At 46.4% G+C, this 12,352-nt stretch overlaps 1 protein-coding gene across 4 annotated transcripts in view; it reads left to right on the plus strand.

The window, feature by feature from the left end:
• Nucleotides 1–208: 208 nt before the first annotated feature.
• Nucleotides 209–12,352, plus strand: part of EEPD1 (endonuclease/exonuclease/phosphatase family domain containing 1) — a 121,413-nt gene continuing 109,269 nt past the window's right edge. Inside the window, exons 1-2 of one of the 4 annotated variants that reach the window (XM_037837071.1) lie at nucleotides 209–631; nucleotides 1,072–2,140. In XM_037837071.1, coding sequence (XP_037692999.1) covers nucleotides 1,263–2,140 — 878 coding nt within the window. In that variant the 5' untranslated portion in view covers nucleotides 209–631; nucleotides 1,072–1,262. The other 3 variants (XM_037837073.1, XM_037837072.1, XM_037837075.1) reach the window with 3 other exon arrangements.

Genomic DNA, 12,352 nt, shown 5'->3' on the forward strand with positions numbered 1-12,352 from the left:
TCCTGGCCACGCCTCCTCCCCGCCCCGCCCGTAGCCCCGCCCCCGAGCTCCCCGAGCCCTCCTCCGCACTCCCGGGTCCTGCTCTCCACCCCAACGCGCCCGGGCCCCGCCTCTCGCGTTCCCAGGCTCCGCCCCCACGTGCCCCCAGAGCTGGGGGAGGAGTTGCCGCGCAGGGGGAGGCGTGGCCGCGGGGGAGGCGGAGGCGCGGGCTGCGCCGCCCGGTCTTGGGCTTTGACACCGACCGCGAGCGGGAGCCGTGGCCCTGGTGCTGGGGACTGGACGCGGCGCTGCGGGATCCCGCGCCGGAGTTGGGCGCAGGACTTTTTGCCTGGGTGAACGCAACTGCGGCGACGTCGCAAGTCTTGGTGCAGCCGCGGTGTCCAGATTTCGCCGCCGCTACCGCCGCCCCCGGGAAGCCTTGCTCCCTCTGCCCGCCCTGAGAGGGCGACGCTGAGAGTTGCTGCTACAGAAAGAGCCGGGACGCGCCGCCCGAGGCGGCTTGGGACGGGGCCCGGGGCCCGGCCACCGACCCACACCCGCGCAGGTGGGGTCTGAGGCACCGGCCCGCGCGATCTCAGGCCAGACTGGGGCTTCGGAACCGCAGGTGGACGCGGGGTCCGCCGGCGAGTCGGTGGGTCAGTGGGAGTCGGTAAACCCAGTGCCCGCACCAGCGAGGACTGAGTTCCCAAGTTGCAGGTGGCGCTGTCAGACGCGAAGGCGGGGTGCTTCTTCCCTTCAGCCCAAGCCCGGATTGGGGCGACTGGAGGGTTAGATGGTCCCAGCACTGCCAGAGTTAAGAGAGGCGGGGAGGAGAGGCTGGGGTGATGGGGATGTCTCTTCTCAAGAGAAGCGACTCATAGCCTTTTTGGACCCCAAGGTGATAAAAACCGTACAAAACCCAGATCTCTCCAGATCAAAATCCACATATGTCCATCTCGTGTGTGCATTTCAGGGGTTCCTGGACGACCACGAGCCCGGGACTCCTGGTTAAGAATTCCAGCTGCAGATAGGGAGTGCTAATGCCAATTGATTAATTCAATCGATTTGTGTATTTATTAATTTTTTTTCCAGGTGGCCAAGTGGAAAATACTTTTGGCTCTTGGGGCATGGAAGATTTGGCCCCTGCCTGTGGTAACGGCTTCAGCCCCTGATTCCTGTATCTTCCATTCTTCTATGCGTGTACGATCCATCAAGCTTCCTCCCTAGCCAGAGAGTTCTTCAGCCGTGGTGAGAACCTCGTGGGCTTCTGATCCTGGCCAGCCATGGGGAGCACCCTGGGTTGCCACCGCTCCATCCCCAGGGACCCCTCAGACCTGTCTCATAGCCGCAAGTTCAGCGCCGCCTGCAACTTCAGCAACATCTTGGTGAATCAAGAGCGGCTCAACATCAACACGGCCACGGAGGAGGAGCTGATGACCCTCCCTGGGGTGACGAGGACTGTGGCACGCAGCATCGTGGAGTATCGCGAGTACATCGGCGGTTTCAAGAAGGTGGAGGATCTGGCACTGGTCAGCGGTGTGGGGGCCACCAAGCTGGAGCAGGTCAAGTTTGAGATCTGTGTGAGCAGTAAGGGCAGCTCTGCACAGCATTCTCCCAGCTCCCTGCGGCGGGACCTGCTGGCTGAGCAGCAGCCTCACCACCTGGCCACCTCGGTGCCCCTCACCCCTCGCGTCAACATCAACACGGCCACCTCAGCCCAGCTCATGAGCGTGCGCGGCCTCACGGAGAAGATGGCCCTGGGCATCGTGGACTACCGGCGCGAACATGGGCCCTTTCGCAGCGTGGAGGACCTGGTGAGGATGGATGGTATTAATGCCACCTTCCTGGACAAGATACGGCACCAGGTGTTTGCCGAGCGGTCCAGGCCCCCATCTACCCACACCAACGGGGGCCTGACCTTTACAGCCAAGCCTCACCCCAGCCCCACCTCCCTGAGCCTGCAGAGTGAGGATCTGGACCTGCCTCCAGGGGGTCCCACCCAGATCATCTCCACGCGGCCTTCGGTGGAGGCCTTTGGAGGCACCAGGGACGGGCGGTCTGTGCTGAGGCTGGCCACATGGAACTTGCAGGGCTGCTCCATGGAGAAGGCTAACAACCCAGGGGTGCGAGAGGTGGTGTGCATGACGCTTCTGGAGAACAGGTGAGCACAAGAATCACGAAGGGCGCTGGGTGTGAAGGTGCCTCTTGCATGGCTTACTTTTATCTGTGGATGCAAATGAGTGGACTTCTTTTGGGGATGGGAGAAGCAAGAGTATTTAATCAGTGTTTCTGAGGCCCCAGACAATTTTGTCACCTGAAGCTGGGTGCTTCTGCTCCATGATTTTCTGAAGGCAGCTCTCTGGGCTCATGGCCCATGTCTTGAATGTGGTATACCTGAGATCGATTCATAATTTTGGGGTAAATGGAGATTGTGTACATGCTATTGCTTTGGAGAATGTTGTATGACTCACAAGACCTGATGGAGTTTACACCAGATCAGGAACTCAGAGCCGGAGAACCATTGGACGGTTTTGCATGTAAGGAAGAGCTATTTGGATTTTTTTAATGGAAAAGAAAAATCACATTTGTTCTATCAAATATGCATGTTTGTATGCACAAAACTATCTTAAAGACTGGGTATTTGCAAACACATGCTCTGTGTAAGTTTACTAAAATGCTGTGAATGAGTCACTCTTCATTCTTTTTCCTTATTTAACCTGAAGTTGGTTTTAAGTTGCACAGTTGCCATCCAACATGTGTGTAACCTCTCCTGTCCCTTGACCACAAGAGGTCAAACTGATGAGTATGTGAGCGTTGGCCAGATTTTCCCATTTGAACCAAAAGAGAAGAGAATTGTAGGATAGGCTATCTCAGATTGTTTCCATTATTCAAAACACTGCTCTCTGTTGGAACTTCTGTTAACCCCCCATAAAACAGAACAATATTATTTTAGCTATTATTTAACTCCTGCTGTTGGTAAAATAGTGTACTGTATAATGTAATCAGCTTTGAGAAGGAAAGTAATATTTTTAATGGAGTCTTCTGTGTCAGAAATGTCTTGATCCTAGACTTGAGGGATTTTACCCTGCCACCCACTGGAGGTGCAGTTTGTGGGTGACCAGTCTCTGCTTTGCTTTGTATTGAGTTGTTGGTGAGGCAGCAGTTTGGTGATGAGAAGTGAGCTCTCGGCAGGGAATCACCATGCATTGTGGCAGAGCGTTCGGATAAATGAGCAAGGAGAAAAGCAGATCAGAATGGTTCCCTGCACTGTCCCAGTTGCCTGCTCTTGTCACTGAGGAGAAAGGGGACATGCACTGGCCGAGAATTGGACCTGTCGAGCTTTGGAGCACTTCTCCTGCTCTGCTGTGTCCTCTGTTTTGCTCCATAATGCATTCCTTTTGCAAAATCATCTTTTATGCCAGCAAGAGCTGGACTCAGTTCTGGGAGATATTTATCAGGAGTGGCTTGATAATTGTTCTTGTCCATCATTAGCACCATGGGTATATGAACGGGCAAAGGAGAGGCAGAGAAAGGGAGAGTCTGCTAATTCCTACCATGAGTTTTCCTGGGGTGGGGGGGGCAGGGGAGATGAGGGACTGGGGCTGGTGGTGGCATTGGTGGTAGAATGAAATACTGTAGTTGCACCTGTAGTGAGGGCATGAGTGAATCAGGATCTGAAGCTGCCCCAGTGGTCATGACTGAACTTGGCAGCCTTGCCCATTTACTATGACCGTGGTTCTCAAAGTGCAGTCCCTGGGCCAGCAGCACCAACTACTGACTCGGAAATTCTGGGTTTCTGTGTTTTAACACTCTCTGCAGGCGATTCTGATCCACACTGAAGTTTGAGGCTATTTATACTTTGTGGTGGGGCAATCAGTTGTCAGACTGGGTTTCTCTTAAAAATCCCTTCCCCTGTGCTGGCTTTTCTGAAAAGCTCAATGAATTCATGTAGCACTTTCCAGGTGCCTTTTTTTTTCTTTCTTTCCTTCCCTTTCACTGTTCTATCACTGCAGTCATTTAACACTGTGATGCTTTTTCTGGCCAAGGTTTGTGGGGCTTATCATCTTCTAGGACATAGGAATATGAAGGGTTGAAATGGGAGAATGAGCAAAAGACAGCCAGCCTCAACATCTGCTCCATTCCCCAGCTTGGGGACAGGGTGCCTAGGGACTTGCCGAGGAAGACGGCGAGCAATGCTTGTCCAGCGTGGAGTGTTAGGATTTGTTCTGTTTTTTTTTTTTTTTTCTCCTTTGGACTTCCTAGAAGAATGATGATATGAGCAGAAGACATTGAACTGCTGTCCTCAGGCAAGGGTGCGGGAAGAACTCACCCAAACCCAGTAAGGTGTGAAGCTGACCCGTGCCCCCCTTGCATTTATCAAACCAGGTGACATCTGCTGTCCTGCAGGTTGGTGGCTCTTTTTGCCTGGCCCCGTCGTGTTCAGTGCTCTAGACACCTCTAGCACATTGCTAGTGTCCGGTAAACACAAAGCCTCAGGGAGGACAGCACAAAGGTAGATAACCATGCGGTCACCAGGCTCCCTCACGACGTCACCCTGAACACAGAACTGGCGGGTTTCTTCAGTTTCCTTTGCCAAATCTCAATCTCGGGCAATGTTTTCCCTTGTTTGGTATTTATGGAGCAAGACCAAAAAAGGAATGCTTCTGCTAAATATCCTTGCAAGATTTTGGTCACAGTCCACATAAGGAATGAAAAGTGTTTTGATTTTTATTTTTCATTTTGGGCTGAGAAGTTGTTCTATTTTGAAGAGTCCCGTTGGTTACTGAAAGTACAAGCCCTGGGGGAGCTGATAATCTCCAAAAGAAATAGGGAGATTAGCATCCCAGTTGCTCATTTTCCCCCATGGGAAACTTGAATGTCAAAGTCTTCAGCCTTACAATGATTTAAAGCAGTTTTCTTGCCATATGTCTAGAGTATCACAGCACAAGGTGGATTAGTGCCTGTCACTGATTGTGAAAAGAGAGAATTCATTTTATTTGACTTGATTAGAATTTCATTTTATTTGACTTGATTTGACATAACCTCTCTTGTCATTTCATTCATTCATTGAAAACTATGTATTGAATGCCTGCTATGTATGTGCATAAGCTAAAACCAGCAATCAGCTTGGCCCTATTACTTAACAGTTAAGTAAATGTGGATCAGCTTGTATGGTTCAGCATCAAAACAGTCTGGTAACCCCAGATTTTTTGGGTAAGTCACTGAACATGATTGATACCTGGTTCTATTTTTCCCATATGAATTATAGGCTCATTGTGGGGATTGAAGGCAATTGGGGTGGATGGATGGCACCAGAAGTAACATCTGGGGGCAAATGCCCTGCAATCTCCTTAAAGTAGAAATTGTGAAATCCATTTTGACAGCTGTAGAAACTGAGGCTCAGATAGATTAAATCGAATCCATATGACCTTCAGAAATGTAAATATAGCAGTCAGGATTTGAAGCCCGGCAGCTCTTTCCGATTTCAAAGCTGGGGAAGGCTGTCTTTTCTTAACTGCGTGTGTAGTTCCCATTGCCCCCTGAGGCCCGCCTGTGCTTTCCTCCCTGTCTTGGGTGTTAGATGGCCCCGCATCAATGTCTTGGGGGGAGCTGGGCTGGGACAGGCCTCTGCTCCCTTCCTGTTTTTGTTTCTCTGAAGGACGGGGCTCCTGGCCAGAGGTGAGCAAACCCACAGGGCGTTGGAGCCCCTCCACCCAGCCCCTCAAATGCGAGTCTGTGACCTTGGGACCGACTCCAAGGTGGAGTTCTAGTTTTTGGAACCAAGGAGGTCTGGATCGTTTCCAGAGAGAAAGGTGGTTGTTAATAGAACTGCCGTGGGTTAATTAGAGAAGACAAGGTGAGTGGAGGGAAGTCCCAGTTTGGTCGGTAAAATTCCATGCTTTGTCTCCCTGGGATTTTGGCTTTCAAGTAATACTGAGCCTGTTTGGGTCCAATTTCAAGGCTCTTTGGGGATTTGATAATATTGATCTCCCAGGACATGCTCATTCTTTTATCATTCATTCACTCATCCATTGAACAGATATTTTTTGAGCTCTCCTTAGATACCAGGTTCTGCTTGAGGCCCTGGTAATGAAGTGGAAAAGAAGACAATGATCTTGTGGAGCTTTCTGGAAAGTGAGTAGGGTGGACAAACCAGGCAATAAATAGATAAATAAGGACAGATAGTGGTGAATGCTGAGAAGGATGATGGAGGTGAGTTGAAGAGAAGCCTGTTTAGATAGCTGGGCTGGGGGGGTGGAAACCAAGGAAGGCCTCAGATGAAGGCTGATGGATGAGAAGGAGCCCAGCATGGAAAACCTGGGGGAAAAGACAGTTCCACCAGAGGGACCTGCAAGTGCAAAGGCCCTGTGGGGCAGAGAGCTTATTCCTAAGATGGACAGGAGCTGCCAGAGCTCTGGATGTGGCAGGTGGATGGGGTTGCAGAGAAAGGCAGGACTAGATGGGGTGGGGACTCGGAGGCTTTTATTTTTTAACAATATAGGGAGGTCACAGAGGATTATAAGCAGAAGCTGATGAAATGCCCTCTTACCCAGGTTGTTCTGACTGCTGGGGACTGCATGGAGTGAGGTCCTGGGAGTTAAGGAAATAGACTGTCAGCAGGGTCTAAGCTAGAGAGACCAGGAGCTAAGGAGCCAGGTAGGGATGGGAGATCCTTTCTAGGTAAAAACTGGAGGCTTGTCTACAATGTGGCTATTGTGAGAACTGTTTGAAATGCTGTGAGAGTCCTAGAAGACAGGCTCAGAGGCATTTAAGAAATCCTTGGGCTGACTGGCTGCCTCTGTATTGTGTCATCGTGATGCACTTTGCTGAGCTCACCCTGCACTGTGCTATTGCTGAGTCTGCACAGGTGTGGGATCTGGTTCCATAGTGGATGGAGTAAGAGACGGTGGCCCATCCTCTGGGCAGACAGGGCATTTGATGAAGTCACATTGGCTTTTCGAACAAGGGCGTATTTTGGGGATTTCAGGTATTTCTATCAAATGACATTGACACAAATTTAATTCCACATTTATTGATCACTTGCTCTGTGCTCACTATCTGACGAGGTCGGGGGCTCAGGTCTGTCGTCAGGGAGCTTGCAGTCTCACAGAGAAGACACCTGTTCAGCTGGTGAGTTATGTTATGAAGGAGAAGTAAAGCTCCCTAAGGGACCCAAGAGGGCATGGGTTTGTGACGCCTGTCTGCTTTGCTGTGGAGGTATATAGAAACCTCAGCGTCAGGAGAAAGATGAGGAGCGAGGATGAAGTCAGGTGGTTGGGAAGGAGCTGGTCTGGAGGGGAGAGTGGAGTCTAGGAGGACACACAGGTGAAAGGCCGCAGCTCCCCAAACCACCCCCACCAAGTCGAGTCAGGCTTATGATCTGAAATACTCAAGCAGAGAACACAGCAGCCTCCAACACAAGGCATCTTGCAGTCAGAGAATCTGGGATTCAAAGGTGTCACTTAGGAAGCAGTGAGGTTCATAGTGTGTTGTTTTTATTTCAAAATCACCCTACCTTACAAACAATTTCACCCTAAGATTCCTTAATAATCATTTTCCTGGATACAATTAAAATGATGCATTCCACTAAAATTTGATTTGCTCTTCACAAACACCCTCATCTGTGTGTGGCAATAGACAGCTACGTGGAAATGCCACACTGGTGACTCTCTGACATGAAGACATCCAGGAGATGCTGCCAAAATGCCCCTTGCTACCTGACAATCCTCCAAGACCTGAACAAATATTTGGGAACCTTAGAAGCTTCCTGATGACTGTACACAGACCTGACTTGAGACAGCAGTTCTTGTTTTGATTTGACAGTTGTCGACAGAGCTGAATTCCACTGGACGGAAACCCTGGGGCCATGTGCTCAGAGTAAATGTCTCATTGTAAAGAAATGTCTTGAATCCTTCTATCGAACAATTAGATGAAGAACTCCTGGATTTTCTTTACTGGGCGGAGTTCCTCAGTGTTTTTGTTGTCTTTTTCTAATGAGCCCTTCCTTGTTTCCTGTGAATTCTATTTTGGTTCAGCCACCACCTGATTAAGCTGTTAAGCTGGGCCTTCAATTGTTTTATCCAGAGGCCACTGCAAATCCTGAGCTGAAGTGCTTTGGCCAAGGGAATGTTGTTCACCCTTGACACACTTAAAGTTGCATGTGTTTTAGGTGTGGGTTTCTCGTGTTCTAGAGATCAGCTATCTTGCTCAGCCGAAAGCTGAAGGGAAAAATTAGAATTTTTTCTTTCTCAGCTTATGCTAGAAGCATGGTGTCTTTTAAAGTGGGAAATCTCTAGTGGTTTTTGGTTTTTGAAATATTGACCCAATACCCCAATAAAAGAAAAATACAACTGTTCTAAAATGTATTTTCAGCTAAGCAAATACAATCTGACTCTTAAAATTTTCAGTAGGCTATTAAAAGGGGAAAAGGTAAAAATTCTGATGGATTCAATGTACTGACAGTCTTGAATTCAGCTGCCAGTAGACCCAGGGGTCCTTCCTTCCTTTCTTGGTGGGTGGCTTCTGATCATTTTATCAGTCAGTTCTTTACAAAGCAATTTTCCAACCTTTCAATTTGAGGACTCATTTTATTGTATTATTTTTAGTTGGATTTTTTTTTATTTTTTAATTCAGTTTTATTGAGACATATTCACATATAATACAGTCATCCACAGTGTACAATCAGTTGTTCACAGTACCAACATATAGTTGTGCATTCATTACCACAATCGATTTTTGAACATTTTCATTACTCCAAAAAAAAAAAAAAATACAAATAAGAATAAAAATAAAAGTAAAAAAAAAACCCCAAATCCCAAACATCCCATCCCCCCATTCCCCCCTATTATTCATTTATTTTTTGTCCCCATTTTTCTACTCATCTGGGAGGACTCATTTTAAATAGCAGAATACTTCCTGCCCTCCCCTTGTCTGATGGCAATTGGTCTTGCAGTGTCCACTTGATAGTAGTTTACTAATAGCAACAACAATGATAATTAACAATGACAACTACTGTGGGTGGGACCTGGGGCTGAGTGACTTCACGTGTGGGTATCATGATTCTCCTGTTTGACAGATGCGGAAATGATGGCTCAGGCAGGCTAAGTCATTTTACCCAAGGTCACACAGCTCTCAAGAGGTAGAGCCTGGGTTAGAACCCAAGCAGCTGGACTCCAAAGCTTGACAATAAAAAACTAGTCTGAGTTCGGTAATACTTTTCCATGTATTTGTATTTTACTCATCATTCCAGCCTACTTACTAGACCAGACACTCTCTTATCTAACTTGGTTTGAGTTCTGTGGGTCATGATCTCTAATAAAATGTGACATCGTAAGTATATACATCATAAGTATAGTGTGATATGTGAAATATTGTGTGAACATGTGTATACATGTGTGTATATATATATATGTGTGTGTGTATGCATATATCCATATCTGTGTCTATGTCCATGTCCATATTCATATCCATATCCATATCTAGATCCATGTATGTCTCCAGTGTTTGTTCAAATTAGGGCAGGGAGTTAACGATATTTGCAAAGCAGTCTGAGTGCAGGTTGCTATATCTTTGACTTTTTCAGTCTTTTGCAATTGTCTTTCCCATACCTATCTTGACAGCAATTTCTTTAAGCAACCTGCCTTGATAGGATCTTTCTAAGCATTTTTCTTAGTTTTCTTAGAAACTACTTCCCTTTCTGCTAATACTCATATTTCCTCAGTTGATGTCACATTTTAGATGACCATGATAATATGTATGACTGGCATGAACAAGCTGACTCTAGGTAAGCAGCCTGATGCCACTGTAAGAGTGGAAATAACCAGCCAGGAGTACCCCATGTGCCATGGCTGTCCCTCAGTGGGTTTTACAAAGGAAACGGGGACAGTCTGTGAGTCCCTTGAGTAGAGGTTGTTTAGGAAAACGTCTGTTGTGTTTTAAACATACTAGTACCTGTGCCCAAGTCATATTATTTATTTAGTCTAAATTTAGTCTAGGAATAGAAGAGTCAATTCTTATAACTCACCATAGTTATGTTCTATCAAGTTGCTGCAAACACTGAATTAGTGAGGACTGAGCTGTTGATCTAGGGGAGACATTTTCATTAAAGGATAAGTACATAACCTTGTTTTGTGTGTGTTCTGTTTAAAGACACCTTATTTAATATATGTTTTTGACTCACTAACATTGAATTCACAGCCAAGAGCGCTGTAACTTATACCTGAATGAAGCTTATCTAACACACACCGTATGGCACATCGCTGCCTTCTCGTGCTTATGAAGTAGACAGCACTTCAACATTATGCTTGGGAACCATTTTAAACAAGAAATCACCCACAAAAAGCACAGGAAAATGAAAAAAAAAAAAACATGACACTAAATATATCGTGCATAGGACACTTATTTATTGTCTGAGAGCTGAAACAAGAAGGCAGAGTGTGGCCTTGTTCAACCTCAGCTGGGAATGTGTATCTCAGGTGACTCCAGACTTTCACCTCCCTGTGCCTGTCCGTGAATGACCAGGAAAATGCCGTGGGTATTGATTTGGGTGAGCCAGAAAATTCGCAAATAGGAAAACGCAAGTAATGAAGAGCCACTGCATTTGGGGTGTATATTTGTTGCAGACACACCATTGTTTTCTCTAGAAGATTGACTCAAAATGGAGCTAGTTAAAAGTCAAGAGTTTATTGATACGGTGCCCCAGTTTCCCCAAAAGTCTCTTAGAACTTTTAGAAATGAGAATGATGAAGTAGTAATGGGCCTTTCTTTTGACTCAAGACCAATACTAGTCATTATTTTCTTCTGTGACATAGGGGGCTGCTTATGAAAGCCTTGGATAGCTACCTGTAAGCTGGGTGGAATTCAAGCAGATGGCGTGGGTGGGGTGGCCTGGACCTCCCAAGGTTGTGGCTGTGCACTGCCTTTTCTAAAGATTCTGAATGGAATTTTTAGTTCATTTTTAAAAAAACTACATTTTCACAAGTGAAATTATACTAGAAACCATAGTATTAGAATATGCATGAACCAAACCCAGTTAAAGGGCAGGCAAGACTGTTTAGGATTGATTTGTAATCTTGTATTATGTTAATTTTTAATGCTTCCAGCATTTATAATAAAAATGCAAGTAGTTGTTAGGTATTGTTAGAGATGAAATTTAGAAATAAAAGTTGGCCCTATCTGCTAAGCTTTGGGGTACATTTAATTGAAGAGCACTTGAGATTACAGGGTGGTTTTTAAAAACCATTGCCATTTGCAACCACTTTTTTCTGAAAATTGGGAATTTCTTGTCACTGATCTATTACAGCAAGGTATAGAAATCAACTGGATGATGAGTGAGATGTAAGACTGGAAGATCACCCATAAACCCTGATTTCAAATACAGTGCATTCATCAAAACAACTACAGTATTTTTTTATTGATTGGTTGTATTGGTAAATGTATTTTAAATGCAAACTTTTTATTTTTTTTCATCACAAAAGTCCTTCCAACCCTGAGGTTTTTTCTTTCCCCACAGAGAGGGAAAATGATCACTTTCTGCCAAATGCTCTTCAATTCCTAGAAGGAAAAGTGGTTGTTCTTATAGATGAGCTGGTTTAAGAAAAATTGCTCCAGGGCTTTCTTCTTGGTTGATTACAAGGAACCTGGCTCCTCTGAGTTTTTCCTGAATGGGTGGTGATTGCAAGGTACTTGTTTCACAATATAAAATCTGTATTAAAGTGACCAGAGGACAGTCTCCTCTGATAAGAGGACAAGCTTGGGGGCTGGGATTTGTTCCCTTGCACTTCCATCCTTCAAACTTGCCAGTCCTGGTTCCTTCCTGGCACTACAGCAGTGACCCGAAACCTTCTACACCCTAAGGCAGCAGAGGGGCCAGTTTGCCAGGTTCCTTGCATGTCCTTGGCTACAGGTCATGTTGACGCATGAGTTTGCTAAACCGTCTGCACCGATTTCCACCCCTTTGGAATTGGCACAGAAAGGTGAGACTCAGGTGGAGCCAATTTGCTGTGGCCTTCCCTTGTCTCTGTTGCTAAGCTCTCCAGCCGAGGGTTCCCCTAGGCCCCTATCGATGTGATTTTCCCTTCTCTAGGTCACTCCCTTGTAATTACATGTGTGATGCCATCTGCCTCCAAGACAGAAGATTTCATAAGGGCAGGAGCATGTACCTTATGTGCATAGTTTGGCACAGTAGCACTCAGGAGCTTGTGGAAAGAATAAGTCGCTGCTAACATTTATGGAATATTTATTTTGCCCCAAGTGCTATCGCTGAACGCTTTACATTCATTAATTTAATTTATGATTAAATTTAACTACTTTAATGCCCACGCTTTCACAGTGAGGCGGGTAAAATAACCCATTTCTTACATAAGGAAACTCA

This window comes from Choloepus didactylus, chromosome 5 (assembly GCF_015220235.1).
Source record: "Choloepus didactylus isolate mChoDid1 chromosome 5, mChoDid1.pri, whole genome shotgun sequence".
NCBI lineage: Eukaryota > Metazoa > Chordata > Mammalia > Pilosa > Megalonychidae > Choloepus > Choloepus didactylus.